The sequence below is a fragment of the Myotis myotis genome, unplaced genomic scaffold (genome assembly GCF_014108235.1).
Source record: "Myotis myotis isolate mMyoMyo1 unplaced genomic scaffold, mMyoMyo1.p scaffold_m19_p_9, whole genome shotgun sequence".
NCBI lineage: Eukaryota > Metazoa > Chordata > Mammalia > Chiroptera > Vespertilionidae > Myotis > Myotis myotis.
This window is the reverse complement of record NW_023416401.1, coordinates 92,365,895-92,393,203: the sequence shown is the minus strand read 5'-3', so window position 1 is coordinate 92,393,203 and position 27,309 is coordinate 92,365,895. Positions and strand designations below refer to the sequence as shown.

At 53.6% G+C, this 27,309-nt stretch overlaps 4 protein-coding genes across 20 annotated transcripts in view; 1 reads left to right on the top strand and 3 right to left on the bottom strand.

The window, feature by feature from the left end:
• Nucleotides 1–27,158, top strand: part of ZBTB46 (zinc finger and BTB domain containing 46) — a 66,538-nt gene extending 39,380 nt beyond the window's left edge. For 6 of the 10 annotated variants that reach the window (XM_036322149.1, XM_036322141.1, XM_036322142.1 and 3 more), the window contains one exon: nucleotides 227–3,521. In XM_036322149.1, the coding sequence (XP_036178042.1) occupies nucleotides 227–598 (372 nt within the window). In that variant the 3' untranslated portion in view covers nucleotides 599–3,521. Of the gene's footprint in view, nucleotides 1–226; nucleotides 3,522–19,594; nucleotides 19,742–20,290; nucleotides 20,426–24,924; nucleotides 25,817–26,768 lie in introns of those variants that run through there. The other 4 variants (XR_004969953.1, XM_036322146.1, XM_036322147.1 and 1 more) reach the window with 4 other exon arrangements.
• Nucleotides 4,047–7,336, bottom strand: SLC2A4RG (SLC2A4 regulator). 3 transcript variants are annotated; one of them, XM_036322156.1, is made up of 8 exons: nucleotides 7,098–7,336; nucleotides 6,682–6,821; nucleotides 5,696–5,805; nucleotides 5,090–5,271; nucleotides 4,909–5,009; nucleotides 4,564–4,831; nucleotides 4,385–4,476; nucleotides 4,047–4,302 (listed from the first exon to the last, which is right to left on the bottom strand). In XM_036322156.1, exons 1-8 carry the CDS (start codon nucleotides 7,206–7,208, stop codon nucleotides 4,191–4,193), a joined length of 1,116 nt encoding a protein of 371 aa, XP_036178049.1. In that variant the 5' UTR covers nucleotides 7,209–7,336; the 3' UTR covers nucleotides 4,047–4,190. The 3 variants fall into 3 exon arrangements, with proteins under 3 accessions (XP_036178049.1, XP_036178050.1, XP_036178051.1); XM_036322157.1 differs by having other exon boundaries at nucleotides 4,564–4,828; XM_036322158.1 differs by lacking the exon at nucleotides 6,682–6,821 and having other exon boundaries at nucleotides 7,098–7,222.
• LIME1 (Lck interacting transmembrane adaptor 1) lies at nucleotides 7,585–10,751 on the bottom strand. Of its 2 annotated transcripts, XM_036322159.1 has the most exons (5): nucleotides 10,335–10,751; nucleotides 9,153–9,481; nucleotides 8,996–9,048; nucleotides 8,506–8,876; nucleotides 7,585–8,407 (listed from the first exon to the last, which is right to left on the bottom strand). In XM_036322159.1, exons 2-5 carry the CDS (start codon nucleotides 9,458–9,460, stop codon nucleotides 8,168–8,170), a joined length of 972 nt encoding a protein of 323 aa, XP_036178052.1. In that variant the 5' UTR covers nucleotides 9,461–9,481; nucleotides 10,335–10,751; the 3' UTR covers nucleotides 7,585–8,167. The 2 variants fall into 2 exon arrangements, with proteins under 2 accessions (XP_036178052.1, XP_036178053.1); XM_036322160.1 differs by having other exon boundaries at nucleotides 7,586–8,407; nucleotides 8,996–9,210; nucleotides 9,363–10,751.
• The window catches only part of ZGPAT (zinc finger CCCH-type and G-patch domain containing), a 22,481-nt gene continuing 6,062 nt past the window's right edge, over nucleotides 10,891–27,309 (bottom strand). For all 5 annotated transcript variants that reach the window (XM_036322152.1, XM_036322151.1, XM_036322155.1 and 2 more), the window contains exons 3-7: nucleotides 13,178–13,311; nucleotides 12,799–12,954; nucleotides 12,038–12,157; nucleotides 11,526–11,934; nucleotides 10,891–11,291 (exon numbers count right to left, since the gene is read on the bottom strand). In XM_036322152.1, coding sequence (XP_036178045.1) covers nucleotides 11,153–11,291; nucleotides 11,526–11,934; nucleotides 12,038–12,157; nucleotides 12,799–12,954; nucleotides 13,178–13,311 — 958 coding nt within the window. In that variant the 3' untranslated portion in view covers nucleotides 10,891–11,152. The remainder of the gene's footprint in view (nucleotides 11,292–11,525; nucleotides 11,935–12,037; nucleotides 12,158–12,798; nucleotides 12,955–13,177; nucleotides 13,312–27,309) is intronic.

Here is a 27,309-nt window from a genome sequence, read left to right as displayed (position 1 = left end):
GTGAGCAGCACACATTAGCGTGGCAGGGCTCCGGGTTGGGGGTTTGTGGATGGGCGTGGCGGGAGGACGGGCGGGGGCCACTGGGGGGGACAGCCGAGGAGCACCCAGGACGGCGACCCATCCATGTGGTGGTGGTGAGCAGAGAGGAAGGACACGGCCCTGCAAACCCTTTCCGATGGGACACCGTTGCTCCGACTGCCCACTCACCGACCGCCTGTCCCCGCAGGTGCACAGCAAGGACAAGAAGTACGTGTGCAAGCTGTGCAGCCGGGCGTTCATGTCGGCCGCCAGCGTGGGCATCAAGCACGGCTCGCGGCGCCACGGCGTGTGTGCCGACTGCGCGGGCCGCGGCGCGGCCGGGCCGCTGGATGGGGTGGGGGCCGTGGGCTCCCCGGAGCTGTTCTCCAGTGACGGGCCCTACCTGGAGGACCCCGACGACCCTCGCGGGGACGGCGAGGAGGAGCTGGGTGAGGACGAGGACGATGGCCTGGCCCATGAGGACGCACTGCTGGGGGAGGACAAGGAAGATGAGGACTCGCCTCGGGGGCCCCGCAGCCCCTTGGGGTCGGCTGGCAAGGACTTTGCCTGGATCTCCTAGGCCCTGGGCCGGGCACCAGTGTGGTGGCTGTGCCACCCCTCCACCTGTGTGTGCATGCTTAGGGGTCTCCCTTACCCGGGAGGGCCATCTGAGCCCCGCAGCCCCTCCTCCTGGCCCCTTGGTTCTGCTCCTGCCCCTAGACATACCCGAGGGCCAGCCCTGTGGTCTCAGGAGCAGGTGTGGCCCCCGCCACGGGGGCTCTGGGATGAAACACAAAGTTGGTGGGGTACGGAGAGGGTTCCCACCTCTCATCTTTGTGGGTCAGAGGGTCCCCACAGGTGCATGTGGGAGACGCAGCAAAGGGCCTCGGACACGTGATGCCATAGTGGCCAGGTCAGGTCAGCACTGCTTGGGTGTCGGTGTGGCCCCGAGGCCACAGGTCCGAGAGATGAGGAGCTCTGCACCCACCCACGCCCCCAGCGCTGCAGCCCTCCTGCCCTCCGTAGCCTCCCGCAGCCCGTTCCCTGCCTGCAGCCTGGCTCTGGAGGCTCGGGCCTCCTACAGAAGCCCTGGCCTCTGGGCCTTGGTGCTCAACACAAAGCAGCTGCAGCAGCCCTGCCGGCCTGAGGGCTCCCAGGTGCTAACTGCTGGTGGGGCGGGCAGCTGGGTCCATGGGGTCCCACTCTTCCATGTGCACTTCTTTGGGGAGCCTGCGCGGCCTGGTCCCCTGGCTCTCTCCACCCTGTGGCACCCAGGCCACGCCTGCTGCCCCACCGCGGAACTAGCCTTTGCTGCTGCTAACACTGGAGGCGGCATCCTGCCTGCCACGCACCGTCCTGCCCCCGAACGGGTAACCACGCTGTTTAAGTAGAGACGTGCTGAGATGGGCGCACAGAGCGGCTGTTTGGCTTTATTCCTCGCGCCTGACTGGGCAGCTGCCTCTCCTTTAGCCTGTGGCCGGGCCCTCGTGCTGCCTTTCAGCGCTCACAGCCTGCTCTCCTTTGTTCCGAGCGAAAAGCAAAGGCTCTGCCTCGCGCACGGCCTGCTGGCCAGCACCCCGTCTGGCTGAGGGCAGACCCTCCTCTTCCTCGTCAAGGCTGTTTTGGCACCTGTTCCTCAGACTCCCACCTCCTGCCGCCTCGCTCAGGCACAGCACGCGCCCTGCCAGGGCTCAAGGGTGCCAGAGAGAGCCGCGGTTTTTCCTCTGCCCAGACTGAGCCCAGTGGCTTTTACCAAGTTTCTTATTGAGTCACATCTATTCTTCCCAGTGGAACCCCCCCACAAGCCCTCATGTAGGTTCCAGTGGCCCCAGAGGAATAACCTTTCTGCTGGGGTTGGGGGACCCGCCTTGGCCCAAGTGGGTGCATGGGATATGGTGCTGTCCTTGAAGTCCTGCCCCAGGGGAGAAGTTGCCGCCTTTGCTTTTACTTATTTATTTTTTTAAATGAAATCAGCCGCCATTCCATCCATTAGCAGAGGGTGCTCTGGGAGGGGCTGCCGCCTGGCTGCCTGCACCCACTTCCCTCAGCTGCAGACCCTGTGAGCCCCTGACACTGTGTCCTTAAGAGAAAGGGCCAAGGTCGTCTCAAACAGGCAAGCCTGCCCTGTCACCCCTCCTCCTGCAGAGGGTGGGCCAGGTTGTGTGGGGGCTTCTGGACATGGGCCCTGCCTGTCACCAGGGAGGCCCAGTTGAGCACCCCTGGGCTCTCAGAACTTGTACTTCCCCCCACTTTCTAGCCCCTTTTCTAAACCGACCTACTTTCTTACAAAACACATTTTGAAACCAGACCTTTGCAGCTGACAGGTGTCTCTGGGTTTTGTACTGGTCCCACCTCAGGCCACCCTGCCCACGCCCCGGCCGCCTCCTCTCAGGACACCTTGGTCTTTCTGACCTGCTCGCTGCCCCTGCTGACCTTTTGGGGGTTCGCTGTCCGTGCCACAGGAATATTTTCTTCCTTGATACCCACACTGTACTGGGAGACCGAGGGCCGTGCATCCGCGTCCAGGCCCAGGCCCGCTGTGCAGGCTTAGCAGCGGGACGGAGCGCACACCCCCCCTCAGGCGGGAAAGTGTGTCATGAAGGGTTGTTTTATGTGACTGACCTTTTTTTTTAAATCAATGTTTAAGCTAATAAATATTTTTTTTACGAAGAGGAAAAACTGTGTAGATTACATTCACATTTTGTACTTTTTTGTTTGTGTCTGTATTTTGGTGTTGGTAACACCAAAGTGGGAAGCCCAGCCAGCCCGCTGGGTAGCCTGTCAGGGTGGATGGGGAACACACCAACTTTTGTATTAAGCTCTGGATCCTGACCAGGGGGTTCATTTGGACCCTGGGTTTGGGGAAATAGTCACAACACTGCCAGGACTCAATAGGGACCTCGACTCAAAAGACACAGCTCCTGCTTCCAACTTTGCACATCTCCCTCTATAAAAAAACGCAAAAACTGGAACTTTCTGCAATGTGATGGAAGATCACTGTCCTTCCCCTCCTTTGTGACAGGTGCAGGTCTAAGGCCACACTTAGTGGTGCTCATGCTCGGGTCCTGCCTTGTGCTCCGTACGCAGCCCTCTCAGAGCTCCTTGTCGGGAGGGTGCCCTGTGTGCTTTTCTTAAATATTTATTTTTTCAACACGCTTTCGACCTGTCAACAAAAACAAAAAACAACAAAAAAAGGGCCGTGTTTGAGGACTTGATTTTTCTGGGATAATCTATATTCTATTGACTTTATATTATTATAAACCTGTGTTGGCATTGGAGATGGTGAGCATTTGGGGGAGGAGGTTTTGTGATCGGTTGGGGGAACCCAGAGCTGCTGTCCGCTTCTCTGTTGCCTCGGGCAGGCAGACAGACCTCCTCCGGTGGGTTTGCGAGTTCTTGTCTGCCTGAGCTCTGGCCTGCCTGCGGATTTCCTTTCTGTGACGGGATTAGCTGAGACGTTCTTGCAAAGCGATCACTCAATAAATTGGGAAATTGCTGCTCAAGGAGATGCCTCGTGTGTATTTGAGACAGGTCCCCTCCCGCGGCCTTGCACTGAGTGGAGGTGGCCAGTGGCTGGCCTTTTGGGCCTGTCTACCCACCAACCAGGTCTGTGGCAGGGTCCCAGATCCATGTCGTGCCCCCCTCCCAGGAGGCAGGCACGGCTTCTGGAAAAACCCCAAATCTTTAATTTTTCTCCTCGCCTGGCACTGCCCAGACGCAAGACACCTGAGCTTCAAAAACATGGTACAAATGTCAGCCCCTGGGCCCTTGAACCATCAGGATAACTGCGACAGGGGAGACCTCCGACCCCCCCACCAAGTGCATCCAGGTCTGGCTCCCACGTGGCTTCAAACCTGGGCCTATCAGCACCCTTGACAAGTCCATGGACAGGCAGGGAGGACGGCCACCCCAGGGCCTGTGTGGCTTTAGTAGAAAAGGCTGGTTTCTTCGGAGGCACTTTGAGTGGTGGGACCTCCCCCGCCTCTGGGAGTCCAGGGTCACTGACGCCCCTCCGCATGAAAAAGTAGACCCTGTGGCTAGAGAGGCCCCGGGCAGGGGTGGGGTGCAGTGTGTGTTTTCCTGTAAGAACCCTGGTGGGCGGGTGCAGGGCTCAGCCATGCACCATAGTCCCAGGGGCTGCAACCTGGTGGTGAGCCCAGTGGCCGAGCCCCTCAGTCCAGAAAGCGCTGGCAGGCCTTCTTCCAGCGGCAGGCCGTGCACCACAGGTCCCGGCGCTCCGTGCCGTACACCTTCCGGCACTTCTTGGCGTCACCTCGGGGCTTCCTAGGGGAACACACAAGGAGCATGGAGTGCCATTGGGCCGGGACCCTCCCCACCTGTCGCCTGCCCCTCAACCCACACGCACCTCAGACTGGCACTAAGCTTAGAGGGCACGGCTGGCACGCAGACCCTGACTGTGCTGGGCTGTGGCTGCAGCTCGGTAGATGCCAGGCAGCCCTGCAAGGAGACAGAGCTGTGATCTTGCTCCCCTCCAGCGCACCCCTGGGACCCAACCCCAGCTGCTGCCTGAGTGACCTCACCCACCTGGTAGGAGTGGTCATTGTGGCACACCTGGGGGGGCGCTGCAGGACTCAGCACCTGGGGTGGGGGCAAGGCCAACGGGTGCAGCAGGCTGGGCAAGGCTGGGGGCTCTGGCAGCTCCAGGTGAGGGCAGGTGGGCAGCAGGGAGGCCGTGGGGGACATTGGGTTCAGGCTGGACAGCCCATCGGTCAGCACCTCCAGACCAATGCCCAGCTCCGTGTAGTAAAAGTCCTCCTCGCCATCACTCTGCTCCGGCTCTGCCTGCCGCCTGCTGGGGACATAGCAGGTGGGAGCTGAAGTGCTGGCCCACTTGGCCTGCCCCACCCCCAACCTGCCGGCCCCACGCACCCCAGGTGCGCCAGGCGGATGTGTCTCTGCATCCCGGAGGCTGTGCTCAGCACCTTCCCACAGCGCTTCCACAGGCACTGGAACAGGACCTGCCCTGAGCTCTGGGCGACAAGGGCTGTTGGTCAGGCTCGCCACCCATGTGTCCACCCCACCCTGAGCACTGATTCCCCCATCCCCTTACCTTCCTCTTCTGAGGGGCAGGCTCCCCAAACAGGAAGGCTGCCTCTGGGGGCAGTGGGGGTGATGGGGAGGATGGACAGGACTGCTCGCTGGCTGGGTCCCAGCCCCAGTCCCCACTGCTGCTGCTGCTGTAACTGCCTGGTGGCTGCCCCAGGGTCTGGGGCCAGGGCTCCAAGCAGGCGTCTGCAGGGACACGCCAGGCCAGTGTCAGGACTTCAGCGTGCTCGTGCCGCTCTGCACAGACGGCTGGCTGTGAGTCCCTTAACTCTGAGCTTCGCCTAATCACCTGTTCACAGGGAAGTTAGGTGGGCATGCAGCCTCCTGGAGGAGGTGGTGGCCAGGAGGAGCTGGCCACAGCAGCCTGGGGACTAATCTCCCTGGAACAGGAAAGGATAAATGCAAAGATGCATGGCCAGTGAGTGGAGATGCCTGCAGGCCTGGGGTACTGGGGCTTTGGCCTCAGTAAGGGCACTGGGGGTCCTAACGTCCATGTGTTTAGAAGGCGGTATTGCAAGCGAGGGCGTTCTGCTTGCCCCCAACTAACGTCCTGGAGGAACAGTGGCCTGGGCTCTGCCCCCATTCCAGGCTATGCAGGCCTCTGTCTCACCTGTGCTTAAGGCTGCAGCCGGGGGCCTCAGCAGGAGGGGGCTGGTGGACAGGCTTGTGAGGGCTGCGGCAGCCATGACCTCATCCAGCTGGACTTTTCCTTGGGGGGCTCTGGAGGACAATGGGGTGGGGGGCTGGCTGGTGGGGCCCAGCAGTACTCCAGACCCCTCCTCGGGCCAGGCACCATGTGCGGGCCTGGCATGTGTGTGTGCGCACCAGGCCCCTTGGCTCCGGGCTCCCCAGGCGCTGGCTGGCTGGGCAGCAGGCCCGGCTCCACCCCCAGCTCGTGTTGCAGAGCCCAGACCTCCAGGAACCACCAGGAGCAAACAGGGCCTGGGCTGGGGTCTTCCTGAAGCTCGAGTCACTCACACCTGGGCTCTGTTCCACAGCGTCTCCTTCAGGTCCTGGTGCTGGACAGGGGTCTGAGGCCCCACCCGGGCACAAGAGGCCCAGTCCTCCCCCAATCACACATTAACCAGGTTGTGCAACAGCAGTGGTGGGCCAGGAGCCAGGCCTGGGGGCGGGGTGGGGGCTGTAGGGAGCAGCCAGCAGTCAGCAACAGCCGAGGGAAACCTCCAAGTACAAGCGAGTCCCCAGGCCCCAGCAGGGCTGGGCCAGAGCCCGCCCAGGGCTGCACAGACAGCCCAGGTGTCCAGCACCCAAGGTTTCACGGCAGGGTTGGGGAGAGGGAGGCCAGAGGCCCGGAACCCTGGGGGTCAGCCTCGCGGCCTCTCCTGCAGAGACTGACAGCGGCCCTCCCAGCTGAGCTCTGGCCCTAGGGTGTGCGGGGGGGACAAGGGATACCAACACCCATCATTTCTGCTCACCTCGACCAGGCTGGGGAGCTGGGGAGTGGTTCGGGCCCTGACCTGCTCCCCACCTGACCCCGTGTGGAGTCGGGAAGGCACGTGCCCGCGCCCCACCCACCACCCTGCACACCAGGGCGCACGTGTGCGCACGCCCACCTCGGTGTGGCCCGCGGCTCACCTGAGCGCTGGCACCGGGATGTGCGCTGAAGGCGTCGGGGGTCCCGCTGCCGCCCCCGCCCCCGTCCCCGGAGCCCGCGGCTCTGGCTCCTGCGGAGGCGCGAACTCGAAGCCCGCCAAGCCGCCGCCCACAGCAGGGCCCTGCGGACCAGGAGTGCTCAGCGGAGGCAGCGGGCCCGGGGACCCCAGCCCCCACCCGTCTCCGCTCGTTACCCCCAAACCGGCTGCGGCCGGCGAGCCCCGCCCCAGGCCCCGCCCCCGGCGCGGCGCGGCGGGAAGTGGTCCCGGCGGCCCGGCCTCGCGGCCCCACGAACACACACAGGCCGCCGTCCCGCCCCCGAGGGCCCGAAGTTTGTGCAACCCCGACGCCATCCTCGCAGAGAGCGCACTCTGGCGCCGGTCCCCGGCGCCCGGTACCTGCGGCGGCGCGGGCACCGACACGGGCGCGGCCACGGGTTCCGGACCGGCGGCGCTGGGAGGAGGGTGCCCGCAGCCCCGGCCAGGCGCCAGGCGGCGCTGGGCTTCCATGGCCCGCCGACCGGGCGCCGAGGCTGCAGCGGCGAGGGCGGACGCTCGGGACGCGGCCCCGGGCCGGGCCGCCGTCCGCCGCCCTGGATCGGCCGCCGCCCGTGCCGCTCGACCCCCAAGCGGCGGCAGGCCCCGCCCCCTGGCACCCCGCCCCGGCGCGCGCTCATTGGGCCGCGCTCAGTATTAACTTTCCGAGGGGGACCGTGCTCTGGGCCGACCGCGCCCCCATTGGCCTGCGCTCTGAGGCCACGCCCCCTCAGGGCCCGCCGCTCCCGCGCTGGCCGGGAGAGGGGCCCCCCAGCTAGCGGCCCCCACCCACCCGCCGGCTCCCGGCCTCGGTGGAGACGCGGAGGGCCGGCTTCCTTGTGGGGTGCCCGAGCGCAGAACTGCCAGATCCGGAAAGGGGCCACGTCTCTTTGGCTGGGTTCCCTGGGGCCGGTTATTCTTTAACGCACGACTGCCCGCCTCTCCCACCCCTCATGGGACCCCTGGGCTGGGTGGCCCGAGCCCGCCCTCGGTGTCCAAGTCCGACCTTGGGGCAGCCACCCTGCCGGCCGGCTACACCCCCCTCTAGAACCAGCCTGGCCTGGCGACACTACCCCTAATCTGGTCTCTCTCCCCACACTGTCTGCGGGCCAGGGTGACAGGGCCCAGGCACCCCAGGAGGAGGCAGCCTGTCCTTGAGGTAAGGGGATGCTTTTTGAGGGGCTTTGAAGAAGAGCAGGCTGTGAGGCTCGCGGCGTTCATCCTCCCTGCGCTGGGCATTTATTAAGACGCTGGCAGGAGAGGCCAGGGCAGCCAGGACCCCAGACGCTCTCAGGCTGCCCTCAGCGGGTGACCGTGAGGGAAGAGGGACGCTGGAAGAAGAAACATCTGTACTTGGGTGCTAGGGCAGGGAGGGGTTGGAGACCCCTGTGTCGCTGAGCCCCGCAGGCTGAGGCAGGAGAAGCAGGAGGCCTTCATGTCTGATCTGTTAGCTGGAGCTGCAGGCTGCCGGCTTGAGCCCCCATCTCCTGGATGCTCTCATACACGTTTTCTAGGTCGCTGTGGGTATTCAGGCCCCTGAGTGGGAGGGCCTCGTAGTCCAGATTCCTCCCCCGAGTCAGAATTGCCACCCTGCCTTTGGGGTCCGGCTGGTCTAGGGCAGATCCTGGGTCCCTCCTTTTAGGCCTGCTGATCCTGGAGTATAGGGTATCCACCTGGAGGAAGCCCACCAGGGATGGGTCAGCATCATCAGCTCTGCCAAGGATCTACCCAGCTCCACCCACTGCACCCCACCCCACCACCTCCACTTTACCTGAGTGGCTGGGGTCCCCTGGGCCTTCCCCTGGTCCAGGCCTTGGGGACCCCGACCTGTTCCCTTGAACTTGTGGATACAAGCATACTCAGCCACCACCAATCTGGCCTCAGGCTCGTCTCCGGCACAGCTGCTGGTCAGCCCTGCCCCTGCCCACACCACGGGGCTGGCTGCCAGGCTGGCCCTGGGGATGGTTGCCAGCCCCACATTGGAATAGGTGGCCTCAGGGCCTGTGGAGGGCTGGGCAGCAGCAGTAGTAGGTGAGGTCTGGGGCAGATCCCGGTGTGAGAAGGCGGCTGGGGGCCTGGTGGTGTCTCTAGACACCTCCAGACATTGTAGGCGCAGGAGATCCATGCTGGCAGGCCGAGGGGCTGGCAGTGAGGTCAGGGCAGAGGTCAGTTGGGGTGGAGGGGTGGAGTCTGACCCTAGCAGGTTAGAAGGTATGGTACAGCCAGCCCCACCCACAACCTGGCTGCTCCCTTGGGCTCACCTGTGCGGTGGAGTGGGCCCTGGTGCAGCTCATGCAGTCTGGTGTCTGACTTGCTGAGGATGCAGAGGGGGGGCTGTCTCAGCAGTGACTGGGGGCAAGGTAGGCAGGTCGGTCCCCGCTGGCCCCGACCTGGCCCCAGGGACAGCCTGGCACTCACCATTTCCCCTGGCATCGTGGTACCCTGCAGCCCTGCTGGCTGCCTCTGAGCCTGCTTCCTGGGGGCAAGAGGGTCGTCAGGCCAGGGACACAGAGTAGAGGTGCAGGGGTATCAGCCTCTGGTGAAGAGGGACCTGCCTGGAGCCCCACCCCCTCTGGCCACAGCACTGAAACAGGTTCCACATGGAACCCAGGCAAGGGAGGGACATACCTGTGGCAGGCTGTGCACAGCACCCACAGCCAGAGGAGCAGGGTGAGGCACCCTAGGACCCAGAAGGCAGGAGGGGCTGAGGTTACCAGTGGCCCCATCCTGGGTAGCCCCGGACTGGCCTGAGGGCAGAAGACAAGGGTCCTGGGGACTGGCTGAAGGACTAGACACCCACCTGCAACCCCGCCTCGCCTCACAATGCTGGCGGTCTCCTGCCCTGGGAGCTCTGACTCAGCACACAGGAAACCCAAGGCTCAGCAGCCCCTCCTCCTACAGAGGCGGAGGACGCAGCCTAGCGCCCACCTTCCTTTCCCGCCTCTGGGTGGGGGCTCCTGGCCAGTGTGAGAATGTGTGCTCTTCCTGGCCTCATGTGTGCCCAAGCCAGTGACGATAACCCACATGACCGCAGAGCATGGCCAGAGAGAACCTGGCCAAGGCTCCACTGTGGTCACTACAACCCAAACCTGAGGCCTGGGGACGCCACTGAGGTCACACGCATGAGCCTTCAAGCCACAGGCCACAGACTCACCTGCAGCCCTGCCCTGCCCAGGTAAGGCCCTGTCTGAGGTGATGCCTTCGTCATTCACCACAGCTTGGCCCCCTGAGGGGCTGAAGAGGTGGGGGTCAGCTGGCAGAAAGGGGCTGCTTTGGGCACTGAGTACCCTCCCCCCACCTCTCCCTGGCTCTCCACCCCCACCTCCATTCCTGCTGTTGGACCTGTCTCCCTCCTGGGGCTTTGGCAGGGCTGCAGGGGATGGGGGTCCACTCTACACTCAGCAAAGCCTAGCACAGATATGGGGGGTTGGGGCTGAGTCTGCCCAGACCCAGGGAGTGGGCTTCCCACACAGGAGGTCCCAGTGGCGCGACCTGGTAGAGGCTAGTCCTCCCAGGCCCCGGCCCTCGAGTGCTGCCAGGAGGGCATGCAGCAGCAGGCCTGGAGAGCTGGCCAGGCTGGAGTTCGAAGGAGGCACTTACCAGGGCCACGGGTACAGGGCACTCCTCAGCCGCCTGGGCAGGCCAGCAGCTCCCAGAGCAGTGGTGCCTGTGTGCAGCTCCCCCACTTCCTGCCTGTGTCTCAGATTTCGTCTCAACCCCCAACAGCAGCAGCCGCCACCACCGCAGCCTCACCCAACTGCTGCACCCCAGGTGGGGCCCAGATAACACTCAGTGGGTGTGTGCTTCGAGCCCCCATGGTTTGAGCCTACCCCTCTGTCTCCACCCACGAAGAGGTGGGCACACACTGGGAGGAGACAGGCCACCAAGCACCGGGGGTAAATCCAGGCTCTCACACCCACCCACCAGGCCCTCCTGCTCCGTAAGCAGTGCTCTGAGGGCCTGAGCTGGCAGCCCCCCCACCAAGCTCGTCTGTGTGTGTTGGGCCACATGGGAACCCCCTGCGAGACCAGGGAAGATGACAGTCGCACTGGGCCCTCTGCCTCTGGGCTCACTGGGGACTCCTCCAGCCCAGCCCCACTGCCCATGCACAGACACCTCTCCCCACACACCACAGCCAGCCGCGCCACCACTAAAAGACAGCGACAAAGTCACTTTAATGTCCTTGATAAGCAGACACTGGCAGGGGGGCTCTGTGGGCACGTGAGCATCAAGACGTGACCCCTATACCCAATCTCCACTCAGCAATGTCCGCACACCCCGGCCTGGCAATAGGCTGACCGTGAGGTCTGGTCTGGGGGTGGTCCCTCTTCTGTCGGCATCTAGTTATTGGAGGACAGTAGGTCTTCCGGAAGCTGTGGGAGCTGGAGCTGAGCCCTGTCCCTGGCACATGCTGGGCTCTAGAACTCTGTCATCTTCTTGTGGGTGTCTGCCTTCCTCTGCTCCCGCTGCAGGCCCGCTTCCTGGGCCCGGAGCTGCCCCAGCTGCCGCTGGGCTCCTGCCAGCTTCTCCTGCAGCTGGGCCACGGTCACGCTGTGCCTAGAGAGAGGCTGCCACTCAGCATGGGCTCCCGGGCCACTGCTACAAAGACCCCAGGATGCTGTGGCCCCTGCCAGGCATCCTCCCACCATGCAGACCCTCCTCAGACTCAGCTCACCACCTTCAGGTCAGGGCGAAATCCTGCAGTTGAACTGCACTGGGCGCCCAGAGCAGGGCCGGAGGCATGGCCACCCTGGGGCCCATCCTCTGCCCCAAGTTCAGCCCCACACATACCGGCCAGTGTTGCGGGCGAGGGCCTCCTGGATGCCCCGGATGTCCCGCTGGGCCTGCTCAATCTTCTCCTCGGTCTGGAAGAGCCGCAGGCTCAGGGCCCTCTTGGTGCCCTTGCTGGCATGGTACAGCTCCTTGCCACTTCTCCTCCCAGGGGTGGCAGCTCCTGCCTCCAGGGTCCCAGGAGCCTGGCCCTGCAGCTTCTCATTCAGAAAGTCAAACACGCTCCGAGGGGGCGGGCGGCCCCCAGGCCTGCCTCCTCTGCCCCGGTATTTTGGGGCCCGACTAGTGCCGGCCTTGCTGCTCTTGGTCCTCTTCTGTAGGATCTCTGCACACTGGTCCAGTGACTTCCCTCGAGGCAGCACCACAGCGTGGATGGGCTCCACCCGGCCATCCGAGTGTCGGCCCAGACCTGGGGGCACAGGGGCTGGCACTGCTGCTGGATCCACTCCCACCACCCTGCACTGTGCAGAGGCAACCCAGACCCTTCCCCAGGGCAGCACCCACTCACTCACCCTTGCCAAACTCATAGCCCATCTTGGCGAGCAGCCTGGAGCCGATGCCCCGCGTGTGCACCTCCCAGCCCGCAAAGGCAGAGCTGCAGGCCCTGTGGTCGGTGGTGCTGGGTTCCACCACTGCAGGAAACAGGGCAGGGACTTGGCCCAGCTGCACAGGGAACACCTGGGCTCTGGCCAGCGTTAGCCCAAGAGCTCAGTCCTCTCTCCATCTCATGGACATGGGGTTTCAGAAACCACCAACACATGGGACAGTCCTACAGGGATGCCTCCCGTCTTCTTCCTCACTGACCCCTCAGGGGGCTGGACACTGAAGCTCCCCTGCCCGTGGCTGTCTACAGCTCCCCCGCCCCCCGCCCCCATCCACCACTAGACCCCAGGCCCCGAGTGGAAGCTCCAGAAGGAGCTGCTGCTTCCTGCTCTCTGTTCAGCTGGGCCTCCCCAGCAGTGGCCCACCCTCAGGTTGCACCATGGGGGACATGTTTGCACACGAACTCCTTGATGACAAGGGACAGGTCTTTGCGTCTGCAGGTTTGAGGACCTGCCCAGACCCCTCACACATGCTCTCATCCTCCCACCTCCTGTGGGGGCCTCTCTGTCTCTCCAGGCCCAACTAGTGCCCCCTGCTGTAAGTCATGCACTAGGCAGAGCCCCCCTCACCCGCGGTCACGCTCTCTGCCTTTCTGCTTAGGTGGTCAAGGTCCCCACCAGCCAGGAACTTCCTAGGGAGACTGCTGCCCAAGATGCTCCTTGCCCTGTACCTCTGGCATAGCTGGAATCGTCTGGGTCACCACTGTCTGAGTCAGAGGATGCTGCAGGCTCTGGGCGCAGTGGGGGAAGGATGCTGTCCCCCTCCAAAACGGCCTCCTTCAACAGCAGTGAGTCAAACTTGACTGTGTAGTAGCCGCTGTCCATATCTGGAAGCAAGGTCAAAGACAACGAGGTCAGCGGCTTCACAGGTGGTTGGAGACTCACTGGAAGTTGGGAGCAAGACGGGCAAGGCCAGGGGCGCTCTCACTCCTCTTGGGCACAGAGCAGGGACCTGACACCCAACCAAAGGAGTGGTCATAGGGGATTAACACATATGAGGAATGGAGGACCTTCCAGAAGGGCCTGAGGGAGGCCCATGGGCAGCCTCACCAGTGATCCGTGCTGGGTACCAGAGACCATCTGGTTGCTTGGCCAGACATGCAGAACCAGCCTGCAAGGAGCTCAGGTCCGGGTCCTGGAAGGGGCGCAGCTCATCCACAGGGACCACCTGCCCATGGGAGAACCTGCAGAGAGGGCCGCAGGGACCGAGGCTCAGACACAGCCCACAGGGGGCATGTGAGCCCCAGAGAACCAAGTCTAACTATCTGGGCGTAGCCCTCAAGGGAGGGAGAAACAGGGAAACAAAACACATACAAACTCGCGTCCACACATACACACAGACATACCGTTTGTACACATCCATGCACACACGTGCACACACTTGTGCTGTCTCACTCTCGCTCTTGGGATGGACATGGCCCCTCTGAGGATGAGACTGCTCTTAGCTTTCTGGGCCAGGGGGACAGTGTGGCTGGCATAGTGCCCCATCGCCTCCACCAGACACACAGCCCCAGACGCAACCGGTAATCAGGGCAGGTGTTTGTGTGCTCATGTGGTGAGTCCTCCCCAAACCAATTAGCACAACCCACTTATAACAGTGGTGCCTTGACTTTCAGAGATCAGTGCACCAGTGAAATTAAAACTAAAACTGAGAGAGAGAGAGAGAGAGAGAGAGAGAGAGAGAGAGAAGAAGAAGAAGAAGAAGAAGGAGGAGGAGGAGGAGGAGGAGGAGGAGGAGGAGGAGGAGGAGGAGGAGGAAATGTGAGGATTGCAACCTTTACTTTGCCAAATAAAGACATGAGAAAACCAACCACATATCTACCCCTATGTGCCATCACTTCCAGAGGAAACTGCTTTAACCCCAGGAGAGCAGCCAGGACTGGCATCTGCCCATGACACGGAGCCCATGCTGGGCATGGCTGTTTCTTGAGGCAGGAATTGGTGATGACAAAGAGGGAGAGGGAACCAAAGGTGGAAGGCGTTTGTCTGGCAGATACAGAGGGTCTCAGGGCAGCTCCTTCTCACACCTGGCTGTCCTCAGGCACCCAGGGAGCTGCCAATGGCCGAATGGCACCAGCAGCTGCAAGTCTGGGCCCCAAATGGACAGCAGTAGAGTCTGTGGTTAAAAAGCCCTGATCAAACGAGAAGCAAAACCGCTTGTTCAAAAGCGGGGACTAAACCCGGGTGAATGCAACCAAATACCGCCTTGGAGACACACACACACTGGCTCACACACACTTCCAGACTCACCCATGCTCACAGATAGAGGCCTACATCCACAGACACCACCACTTAAACCTCTCTACAGGAACCTTCAGCAACATTAGAAACCTTAAAATTTGGTACATTCCTTAAACCTAGCAAGCACTTCAAAAAATTTTTGTAAAAAATAATGGAAGTATGCAAAGATTTAGCTATAGGGATGTTAACCGAATACTAAAGACTTAGAAATAGCCTACATTTCCAAACATGGGAAGTAGTTAATGGCAAATCTATAAAATGGTTTGAAGCCTAAGAGAATGGGGTAAACTGACAGAGGGAATGAAAAGAGCTCTACGGGAGCTCCACGCATACAGAAAACTTCACATTTAACAGGAAGTGTTAGAAACGAATCAGGAAAAGAGGGACTGTGCGTTTCATAAGGAAACAACTTAAAATTGTTTTTTCATATTTAAAAAAAGAAAAAAGAAACTTGCCCAGCCAATGTGGCTCAGTAGTTGAGCATCAACCTATGAACCAGGAGGTCACGGTTTGATTCCGTCAGGGCACATGCCCAGGCTGCAGGCTCGATTCCCAGTGTGGGGCGTGCAGGAGGCAGCTGATTGATGATTCTCTCTCATCATTGATGTTTCTATCTCTCTCTTCCTCTCCCTTCCTGGGAGAAAAAAAAAAAAAAAAAAAAAAAAAATATATATATATATATATATATATACATACACACACACACACACACACACACATAAACACCTCTAAAATATATTTAAAAATTAAAAAAAAACCTCAATCACCACCTCACAATAACCACAGAAACACATGACAGAGTCTCAAACATGTGAACCTGAGAACAAGCTCTTAGGACTGCATTCCCTGAGTTCAGTTGGCCAAGTGCAGAGGTGACTGAATCTTTGCCACAGGAGAACAAGGCTAAAACTGGGCAAAACTGTCCAAACGCACAGCTTCTGAGCTCTGGAAGTTGACGGCAGCAGTGATGCCTGGATGGGGGTGTCTGCAGCATCCCCTGCAAAGCAGCAGGCGCAGAGGGTGGAAGTGGGGAAGACGGTAAAAACCAGGGCCTTGTGGCTAAAAGTGATGAAACCAATCAAAACTACCAGAGAACAGACAGGTCTGAAAGGGCCGCAGAGGGCTCCACTCTGCGCGCATCCTCTCTATGGAATGGTGCGCATGAATCAAGAGCTCCAAGACGGGCCAGGACAAAGGAAAAGTGGGGCTGAGGGGGCGCTGAGCTAGGAATGACACTCCCAACTCACATAGATGGACTGGGAAGGAAGTGTTTGAGCACAGCCTCCGACTAAGTTCTGGCGGACCACTCAGCTGCAGAGTACTGCCTAGGAAGCCAGATTGAAAAGTAAAATTAAATTTAAAATCTGAGCAGAGCCATCAGAGGCTGCACACTATGGCAGGTGGGCAGACTGTAAGTTAGGTCCAGAAATGTACTAAAATAAAACATTGGGAAAAACAATTCAGAATCCAGAGTTCCTAAAATATATCTGAAATGTCCAGTTTTCAATAAAAATTTATGAGACATGCAAACCAACAGAAAAGTGTGACCCATATTAAGGAAAAAAAGCAGTTGATAAGGTCTGACTGAGTGGGCCAAGATGGTGAATCTAACAAAGACTTCAAAGTAGAGAGTATAAGTATGTTAAAGGAATTAAATGACTGTATAATGATGACGATTCAATAAATAGGGAATCTTAAAAGAGAAGTATAAATTATATAAGGAATCAAATAGAAATTCCAGGGCTGAAAAGTCAATGCTGAAATGAGAATCACTCAGTGGGACACTCTGGTCACCAGTCTAGCAAATAAGAAGTGAGGAAGTCATCCCTCTGTCCTAACAAAAAGTGCAATGAGTCCGGCCGGCGGGGCTCAGTGACCAGAGACCTAGGTTTACGAGAAGAGAGAATTATTCATAGGTATTAGAAAGCTTCCCTTCATTACTCACCACCACGTCACTAATGGCCTGTTTATAACAGTTCTTTGTAGCCAGTACTTTGTGTCTGGCTATCAATAAAATAATTACAAAGCACACTAAAATACACCGTATACCAAAATATGGATAATAGAATCCTAAAAAAAGAGGGAGAGAAAGGGATAGAAATGTTTGCAAAATTGAAGAATAATGGCTGAAAGCTTCCCAACTTTGATGAGAGATATGAATCTATACATCCAAGTAGTATAAAGTAAAAGAGACCCACACCTAGACAAACTGCTAAGACCCAAAGACAAAGACAGCATCTGAAGGTAGCAAGGGAAGTGGCTTTTCAGGGATGAGGATCCTCAGTAAGACTAACAGCTGATTTCTCATCAGAAACTATGGAAGCCACAGGCAGTGGGATGACATATTTAAAGTCTTGAAAAAAAAATGCTGTTAGACAAGAATCATATTTCTGGCAAAACTATCCTTCAGAAATGAAGGAGAAATGGACATTCCCATGTAAACAAGAGCTGAGGGAATCTGTCACTGGTAGACTTGCCTACAAGAAACGCTAGTCTGGCTGGCGTCGCTCAGTGATTGAATGTCGACCTATGAACCAGGAGTTCATGGTTCAATTCCTGGTCAGCCCACATGCCCAGGTTGCGGGCTCGATCCCCAGTAGGGGGCCTGCAGGAGGCAGCTGATCAATGATACTCTCTCATCATTGATGTTTCTAACTCTCCCTCTCCCTTCCTCTCTGAAATCAATTAAAAAGAGAAATGCTACAGGGCATTCTTCAGACTGTAAGGAAAGGACAGACACTGGTCAGTAACTCAGGCTGTATGAGCACTGGGAGAGGTAATCAGAGGCAAACAGAAGAGCAGTATTAAAATTTTTTGTTTGCAACTATTTTTCCTATGTGATTTCAAAGACAAACGTATAAAGCAGTAATCACAAACCTACATTTCTGGGCACACAATGTATAAAGGTGTAATGTGTAACAGTAACAACATAAAGGGGCCTGCGTAGTAGTTTTGTGTCCTACTGACGTTAACTCGCTAACTCGGTACTGACTCAAACTAGACTGCTGTAAATTTACAATGTTAATCACAATTCTGAGAGTAACCACTAAGAAAATAACACAGAATAGAGGGTGGGGCAAAAGTAGGTTTAGAGTTGTGAGTATGTGCAATACAGAGTTTATTCTTGTATTATTAGTTATTAATTATTGTATTATTTTCCATACAAGCAACTGTAAACCTACTTTTGTCCCACCATGTTTGCAGAAAAGGAGAAAGGAATCAAAATGTTACAATGGGGACCTAGCCGATTTGGCTCAGTGGATAGAGTGTTGGCCCATGGACTGAAAGGTCCTGGGTTCAACTCCAGTCAAGGGTGCTACCTCAGCGCCAGTCAGAGTGCATGCAGGAGGCAACCAATCTATGTGTCTCTTTCACATCAATGTTTCTCTTTCTTTGTCTCTCCCTGTCCTTGGGTGAGGACTGACAACAACAACAAAAAGACAACAGTGGAAAAAACAAACATTAAAAAAGGCTGTAATGGAGGAATTGAGAAACAAAAAGATATGAGACACATAGGAAAAGAAAACTCACTGAGGCAAGTCCTTGCTTATCATAATTATTTATTTTGCATACTCTTCTTTTTTAATTAAATGTTTTTACTGACTTTAGAGCGAGGAGAGGGATAGAGAGAAACACTGATGAGAGAGTAACATTAATAAGCTGCCTCCTGCACGCCCCCTACTGGGGATTGAGCCCACAACCTGGGCATGTGCCCTGATTGGGAATTGAACCAGTGACTTCTTGGTGCATGGGACGATGCTGAACCACTGAGCAACACCAGCTGGGCTAACTTTATTTATTTTAAAAATATATTTTTTATGTTTTATTGGTTTCAGAGAGAGGAAGGGAGAAGGAGAGAGAGATAGAAACATCAATGATGAGAGAGAGAGATGGAGCCTGCAACCCGGGCATGTGCCTTGATCGGGAATCAAACCATGACCTCCTGGTTCATTGGTCAGTGCTGAACCACTGAGCCACTCTGACTGGGCTTTATTCTTATTTTTAACTTAAAAAATAATTCTCACCTAAGGACATTTTTTTTGTTTGTTTTGTTTTTAATAATTCTTTATTGTTGAAAGTATTACATGTTCCCTTTTTTCCCCCCAAGGGATATATATATTTTTTAATTGATTTTAGAGAGCAGGAGAGAGACAGAAAGAAAGAAAAACATCTACGTGAGAGAAACTTCAATCAGTTGCCTCTCATATGCGCCCAACTGGGGATCGAACCTTCAACCTTTTGGTGATGGGAGGATGCTCCAACCAACTGAGTCACCAGGCCTGGGCTTGGCAACTACTTTAAATGTCAATGGATTAAACCATGGATTAAATGAAATAAATTAGAAGGATGGATTAAAAGATTATTCAATTCTATGCCTCTATAAGAGACTCATTTTGTGTCAAGATAGGTTGAGAGTGAAAGGAAAGATAATCCATGCAAATCCTATATAATAAAAGGCTAATATGCAAATCAACCAAACGGCAGAACAACCAGTCGCTATGATGTGCACTGACCACCAGGGGGCAGACGCTCAACACAGAAGCTGCCCCCTGGTGGTCAGTGCACTCCCACAAGGGGGTGCACCGCTCAGCCAGAAGCCAGGCTCACAGAGCCTCTCCCACCTCTTCAGCAGCGCTAAGGATGTCTGACTGCCAGCTTAGGCCTGCTCCCTGCTAAGCCATCAGTTGGACATCCCCCGAGGGCTCCCGGACTGGGAGAAGGTGCAGGCCGGGCTGAGGGACCCCCCTTCTGGGTGCACAAATTTTCTGCACCGGGCCTCTAGTCTATAATACAGGGGTCCTCAAACTACGGCCCACGGGCCACATGCAAATACAAATATTGTATTTGTTCCCTGTGGGAAACTGTTTATTGCCTTTACTATCTGATAAGCATAGACAGAGTACCTCCCGAAGGCTGGGTGCCTTTGAAGCCCTAGCAAAGGTCGGAGATAGGCGCCACCTCTGTTTGTCCAGACAGTGGTAGCTGAAACTACTCCCCCATTTATTATTATGTAAATCCTTGCTGATGGGCTAGTCTGCCTGTTACTGGGGGGTCACCTGCCTAAGGGCTATGCTATGGGGGTATCCCAGATCAATAAAAGCTTGGTGCGGCCTGAGCACAGGAGGAAGCCCTTCCTCCTGAGTTGGACTTACTCGACTGGTCCCCCAATATTTCTAAATTATCTCGTGTCCTTTCTCTTTCATTTGTGTGCGGCTCTGCTTCCAGGTCCTGAACCCTGATCCATGCAGGATGTGGAGGGAAACATTTACCAACATCTGGCGCCCGATGGGAAAACTGGAAGTGACGGTTTCGCTAGAGCGGAAAAAATGAAGTTTCACTGGCAAGGTGAGGAACAAAGAATTCACCGAAAAGGTAGGCACCTAAAAAGGTGGGGGGATATTTCACTGCACACAAACGCCCATAATCAGCTACAGTAGTCCGGAGCTGTAGGCGGGGTGGGAACGTTTTCTTAACCAGGCTAACGGGGCAGGATTCAGCTTTAAAAAAGTAAATTCGGCCTTTAAAAAATTAAGAAACTTTATTATAGACTTTTGATTTGCATGTTTAAGGAGTTAAAATTTTAGAAGGTAATCTCTTATAGTTTTTGCATATTATAGAACATAACCCTTGGTTTCTTGAAAAAGGTACATTAGATCTTGAATGCTTGCCAAAAAGTTAGCCAGAACTTGAAAAAAGCTCAGCAGCAGAAAGAACTTACCTCAAAAAACTGTTTTTCCATGGGGAACACAATATTGCGTTTGCTAGAGCCTTTTAGAGAGGCTGAGGAGGAGCCTCCTCACCTGGTTCCCCCCGCACCTCCTAGAGAGGAGCGGGAAGAAAAATTAGAGGAATGGCCTTCACAGCCCCCTCCACCTCCACCTCCACGTCCTAATCCTAAAATGATTAATTTGCCGTTAATAGAATCACCTGTTCAAAAAGCCATCGGAGAAGGATTGAAGGACATGCCGGTGGAAGAAAGGCTTGCATTTCCTATCATGCAGATAGCTGACCCACAGCTCCCGAATCACATAACAAGACACCATGAAAAAAATTGACTTTAAAATGATAAAGGCCTTACGTGAAAGTGTACTTCACAATGGTCCAAGGGCTCCTTTTACAGGAGAAATTATGAATAATATTTCTGAAGCATTCTTAATCCCTCATGATTGGTATCTCTAGCTCGTGCAACTCTGGATGGGGGAGATTATTTACTACGGAAGGGAGAATTTCTGGAGAAATGCCAGGAGCAAGCCCATACAAACCGCGGGCTGAATGTTCAAATAACTTATGAAATGCTGGCAGGACTGGGATAATACAATGACGTGCAGAATCAGTTACATTATGTGCAACTGGCGTATGAGCAAGTTAGAGCTTGTGGAAGGAAAGCTTGGTGGGCTTTACCAGCAAAAGGGGACCCTGAGGGAGCTTTTAGTAAATGTACACAGGGGCCTTTAGAATCATTTTCTGATTTTGTGGCTTGTCTCACTCGAGCAGTGAGACGACAGATTCAACATGAGATAGCAGGAGACATTTTAGTTCAGCAATTAGCTTATGAAAACGCCAATGATGATTGTAAGAAATGCCTGATGCCTCTGAGAAAAGGTAGTACCATTTCAGAAATGATTCGAGCATGTCAGAATGTGGGGTCAGGCACTTTTCAAGAGAATTTACTCGCTGCCGCTGTAACCGTAGAAAATAAAAGGTGTTATAACTGGAAAAACAGGACATTTTAGAAAAGAATGCAGGCAACTAAGAAGGACACAAGGTGGCGCTCTAGGGAAAGGCGCGAACATCCCGCCTCCTGAGCGGATCAGCACAGATCCAACCTCTCCGTGTCCTAGGTGCCAGAAGGGCTACCATTGGGCTGGTCATTGTAAATCGAGATTCCATAAAAATGGGCAACCGTTAGATTGAAACACAGGGTATGGCCAACCGCAGGGAAACGGCCAGAGGGGCTTCCCCCAGCCCCATCATTAAAAGGGGAGATCTGCCCTGCAAAGCCCACAGTGGACTCTCTGATTCCGGCCACTCCAGGGAGCGCAGGCCTAGATCTTAACAGTACTATAGCGGTCACTTTGATCCCCAAGATGGCTCGGCAAGCTGTTCCTACAGGAATCTGGGGACCTGTGCCACCGGGAACTTTAGGGTTAATCTTAGGGAGAGGTGGAAACACTGAAAGGATTAACTGTTTGCCTGCGGTCATAGATTCAGACTCTGAGGGAGAGATGAAGGTTATATCGGAATGTAATCACATTGTGCGAGTTACTCCAGGACAGAGGATCGCTCAGGTACTGCTGTTACCTTATGTCCAGCCAGGCGAGGCCGTAAACAGGAAAGGGGGGCGCGAGGGTTTGGAAGCTCAGACATCTACTGGATACAGGAAATTAGCAAAGCCCGTCCTATGATTAATTTGAGAATAGAAGGAAAAATGTTTAAGGGCCTAGTAGACACTGGGGCGGATGTCAGCGTTATCAGCAAAGATTTCTGGCCTCCAAGTTGGTCCATGGTAGAAGCTATGACTCAATTAGGGGGTGGCAGTTCCTGCTAACACACAACGTAGTGCTGCAGTCTTAAGGTGGCAAGATGAGGATGGACAGGATGGTTCCAGCCCTACATTGTCTCTGGAATTGCAGTCAATTTGTGGGGCTGGGATGTCTTAGAAGGTTTACAAACTTGTATTATTACCGGCAAAGGACAGCAGTTTAAAGCTCAGATGGGATATCAGACAGGTCAAGGCGTAGAAAACCCAGGAAGACGAGGATATCAACCTTTTTAGGAGTGGTCACTGCTCAGTCTCTCACCCCCATGCTGATCCTGTACAATGGAAAGACGATAAACCTGTATGGGTGGATCAGTGGCCATTAACCACGGAGAAATTAGGTCATATTCATGAATTGATACAGGAACAAATAGAAGCTGGTCACATAGAGCCTTCTAATAGCCCTTGGAATACACCTATATTTATTATACCTAAGAAGGTGGCAGGAGCCGAAACCGGTTTGGCTCAGTGGATAGAGCGTCGACCTGCGGACTGAAAGGTCCCGGGTTCGATTCCGGTCAAGGGCATGTACCAGGGTTGCGGAAACATATCCAGTGGGAGATGTGCAGGAGGCAGCTGATCGATGTTTCTCTCTCATCGATGTTTCTAACTCTCTATCTCTCTCCCTTCCTCTCTGTAAAAAATCAATAAAAAATATACTAAAAAAAAAAAAAAAAAAGAAGGTGGCAGGAAAATGGCGATTGTTACATGATCTTAGAGCAGTTCATGCTACTATGCATACCATGGGAGCTTTGCAACCTGGACTCCCAGCACCTTCTCAAATCCCTCTAGATTGGTCTCTTATAGTAGTAGATCTTAAGGATTGTTTTTTCACCATTCCCTTGGCACCTCAGGATAAACAAAGATTTGCCTTTTCAGTGCCATCTGTTAATAATATAGAACCCATGAGAAGATACCAATGGAAGGTCTTGCCTCAAGGAATGGCCAATAGCCCTGCCTTGTGCCAAAAATACGTGGCTCAAGCTGTTCAGCCTTTAAGGGACAGATATTCCCGATGTTACATTATTCATTACATGGATGACTTGCTTTTAGCAAGTCCACGGGAAGAGCAGACTTTGGAAATGTTTTTCCAATTTGAAAAGGAGCTCCCTAAATGGGGCTTAAAAATTGCTCCAGAAAAGGTACAGAAAGAGACACCTTTTAAATATCTGGGAACCATAATTGAAAACCAATGCATTAGGCCGCAAAAGGTGGAACTAAGAAAAGACTGCCTTAAAACTTTAAATGATTTTCAGAAATTATTAGGGGACATTAACTGGTTAAGACCTTACCTAAAAATCTCTACGGGAGAAATGATAAATTTATTTAATATACTTAGGGGTGACTCTAACCTTTCCTCATCCAGAACACTGACAGATGAAGCCAGAAAGGAGTTGTTAAGAATTGAGCAGGCGATATCCTCAGCCCAAGTAGCATGGGTACAACCTGAATTGCCTTTATTGGGACAGATTAACCATATTGCAAATAGTCCCACTGGAGTCATCTTCCAAAATAAAGACTCTCCCACTATTATTGAATGGGTCCACCTAGGGCATCAGTCCTCTAAAACTGCTATTACTTACGTAGAACTGATGGCTCAATTGATATCTCAGCTTAGAAAGCGTTGCAGGCAGCTTAGAGGAGAAGAACCAAAATGCATCTATCTTCCCCTCACTGGGAAGCAATTAGAAATGTTATTTCAGACTGATATAAATTGGCAAATTGGGTTAAGTGAATATTCAGGGGAACTTAGCTGTCACCTATTAAAAGATAAACCACTACAATTTTTATATTATACCCCCATTATTATACCAAAAGATACTAGGCAGGAACCTATCCCTGGAGCATTAACTGTTTTTACTGACGGGTCATCTAATGGGAAAGCCGCCTATCATACAATAAATTCAGACCGAGTCATACTGACCAGTCATACTTCTGTGCAAAGAATTGAATTGGCAGCTATTAAGGCTGCATTGCAAGATTTCCAATAGCCTGTTAACATAATTTCTGATTCCTCTTATGCTTTGGGCCTAGTAAGTAGAATTGAAACTTCCCGGTTGAAATGGCTTAGTGACCAAAGTTTATTCTTACTATTTCAACAAGTCCAGCAGATTGTGCAGCAGAGACAATACCCTTTTTATATCACTCATATCAGGGCTCACAGTGTATTACCTGGCCCATTAACTAAAGGAAATGCACATGCTGATCAATTGGTTGCTTTATTAAAAGAGGCCTCAGAGTCTCATCAGCTTTTACATCAGCCTGCCAGAATGTTGTCCAAACAATTCTCAATCTCTCGACAGCAGGCAAAACAGATTATCAAGGAATGTCCCACTTGCATGTTACATCTACCTCAAGGGCCTAACACAGGAGTCAACCCTAGAGGTTTGCTAAGGGACCATATCTGGCAAATGGATGTAACACATTATACTCCTTTTGGACATCTTGGGGCACTGCATGTCTCTGTAGATACCTTTTCAAAAGTCCTATGGGCTTCTGCATCTACAGAAAAAATGGCAAAACAGGTTATTAATAATTGCCCAGCTGCTTTTGCTGTCATAGGAATTCCAAAAATTATTAAAACTGATAATGGGCCTGCTTACATAAGCTGTCAATTCCAGGAATTTTGTAAAAGGTGGAAAATTCAGCACATTACAGGAATACCATATAATTCCCAAGGACAGGCCATTATTGAACGACAGCATCAGCGGCTAAAATCCCAACTTGAAAAACAAAAAGGAGGGATGATGGAGAAATCACCTACGGGTAGGCAGACCAAGCCTTAATTACTTTAAATTTTTTCACTTGTGATGCTGATGGAAAGACACCTATGAAGCTACATTGGTGTCAGAATAAAACAAAAGAAAATGGTCTAGTTAAATGGAAGGATCCAGAATCTGGTTTATGGAAGGGACCTGACCCATTATTAACCTTTGGCAGAGGGTATGCTTGTATATTCCCAGAGAATTTTTCCAAACCTGTGTGGATTCCTGCTAGAAATATTAAACTGCAACAGGGATCCAAGAAAGAAACCAGCCAGACCAATGAGGACCTTGCGCCTGGAGCCACACCATGCAGCTGCAGACAATCCACTCCCTCAGCCACAGAGAGCAGCGACTCCAAGCAGTCCACTGAAGATGAGGAGCGGGAGGAGGACGAGCCAGACAACAAACAGCCTGGAGACCACCTGGAGCATGGTAAAGAAGAGGGTACAGACACCTGACGCCTGAGAACATCTTTCTTGCCATGCTAGTAATCATCTGTGCAGTAATATTACCTAGGGCAAATGTGGAAGTACTTCAGACTTATGCTCCTGACCCTTCATGAGTAAGAACCCTTATGTGGGCTGATCCCCCGCCTAATGTAGTATCCAGTAGGAACATGGGTAGGCAAGGAGGTAGGGGACTATCACTACCTGCTCCTGGGAGAGGTGCAGAAAATGTAACCAAGAGCTTGTCTATACAAAAAGAAACTGACAGCCAGTTTAAAATTGAACTGCCATGGCCTAGAGCAAAGACTATCCTTACATGATATTATTCTACAAGGTCATTAATAATTTTTGATATTTTACAACAGCATATTGTACATTTATCCCAAACAAACTAATTCTTTGAATGTTTGGCAGCAATTTAATATGGACATGAAAGGATTTAATCCCTTCCACTGAGTGGAGGGACCCTGGGAAGGCATTTGAGCATTCTATATTGGCCTCTCTTGCCCTTTTTGCCAAGAGGGTCCCTCTTCTCACAATCCAATTGCCTACAGTTGTTGCCTGTGTTCTGTGTTCATGCTGAGGTCATGGTGGCTGGTACCATGGATCTGTCTCTCACCCAATGGCGTGAGCTGGGCCCTCTCTGGAGAAGAAACCTGGGTTCCCCCAAGATATGTGATCAATGCCAGGGCCCCGCCAGCAGGCGAGGGAATCCCAAGGCAGTTGCTGGGCATGGAGGCCACAGGGGCATAGGCTACCAAGGAGACAGAACTGAACCTCACATCACCCTGCTTGGCCCCAGAGGATGGCTGGTTAGTCAAAGATGAGTAAGATTCCTCAGGGAGGAATGACTTAAGACAGGCACAGTCGCAGAGGGGCCTCAGGGGAGCACTTGGGGATCAACAGAGGTGGGGCACAGATCCTCATCCCCCCAACTATGCAGGGGCTTGAACACTCGCCCCTTCTGAGGGAGGTCTCCTGCCCCCATGGCTGCTTCTCGCTTCCCATGTCCAGCCCAGATCGGGACCCAGATAACAGAAAGAGACTTGGCCCAGCTCAGATCAGGACCCAGATAAGAGACTTGGCTGAGAGCAGCTACCCTATATCTAAAATCCAGCCTAACACCAGGAATGCTCAGGGCCTCCTCAAGGATGCAAAATAATCCTTTCCACTAATGTTTACAGTGTAAACTAAGATTGTTGTTAGAGTATTAAACTCGACAGTAAAATAGTAGTCAAGTTTTCCGATTAATTAAAATTGGCCCAAGAAGTATTAACCAAAATTTTCATTTCATGGTAAAATTGCTTAACATGCAATGAACCTAAAGCAGTCATATTTTTTGTGCAGAAAAAATTAAAATTTAAAGTCATCTAGACAGCATTAAAAATTTTCCAAAAGCCTCCTAATAATTAAATAAAAAAAGGGGGGGATAGTGGAAAAATACCATGTAAGGAAAAACATCCTGTAACTAATTTACATCTAGAAAAAAATTTTTTTCATTTGTAATGCTAACAGCAAGACACCCATGGAAAACATACTTGATGTCAAAATAAGCCAAAGGAAAATCATTTGGGCAAATATAAAAAGGATCCCCCAAGTAAAATTTCCTTTATTAACCTTTGGTCGAGAATACGTTTGTATATTTTCAGAAAACAACTCCAAGATCATGTGGATTCCTGCAACAATGGATCCCGAAGAGAAACTGACCAGACTGCTCCAGCCACAAAGACAGGAGAGACAGTTCAGAGATGGAGATGGTGAAGATGCCTTGCCATGCCACCAGTCAGCAGCTGTGCGTTGCTGCAGGTTGCCCAGGACCAAACCAGAGAGGGTCGGACCTGCATTGCCACCATTTGTCCACCATCCAGAACTGAAATATCATTGCTGACATTTACACATAAGGAACTGTCTGACATTGTAACTTGGACTCAGAACTGTTGGATATTGAATTTGGGACTTAAACATTTTTTGTTCTTATATGTTTATTTTTGGTCTGCAGATATAAGATTTTTAAGGAAAAAATAAGGGGGAGATGTGGGAAACTGTTTATTGCCTTTACTATCTGATAAGCGTAGACAGAGGACCCCCCGAACCCCCCCCCCCCCCAAGGCTGGGTGCCTTTGAAGCCCTAGCAAAGGTCGGAGCTAGGAGCCACCTCTGTTTGTCCAGACAAACTACTCCCCCATTTAT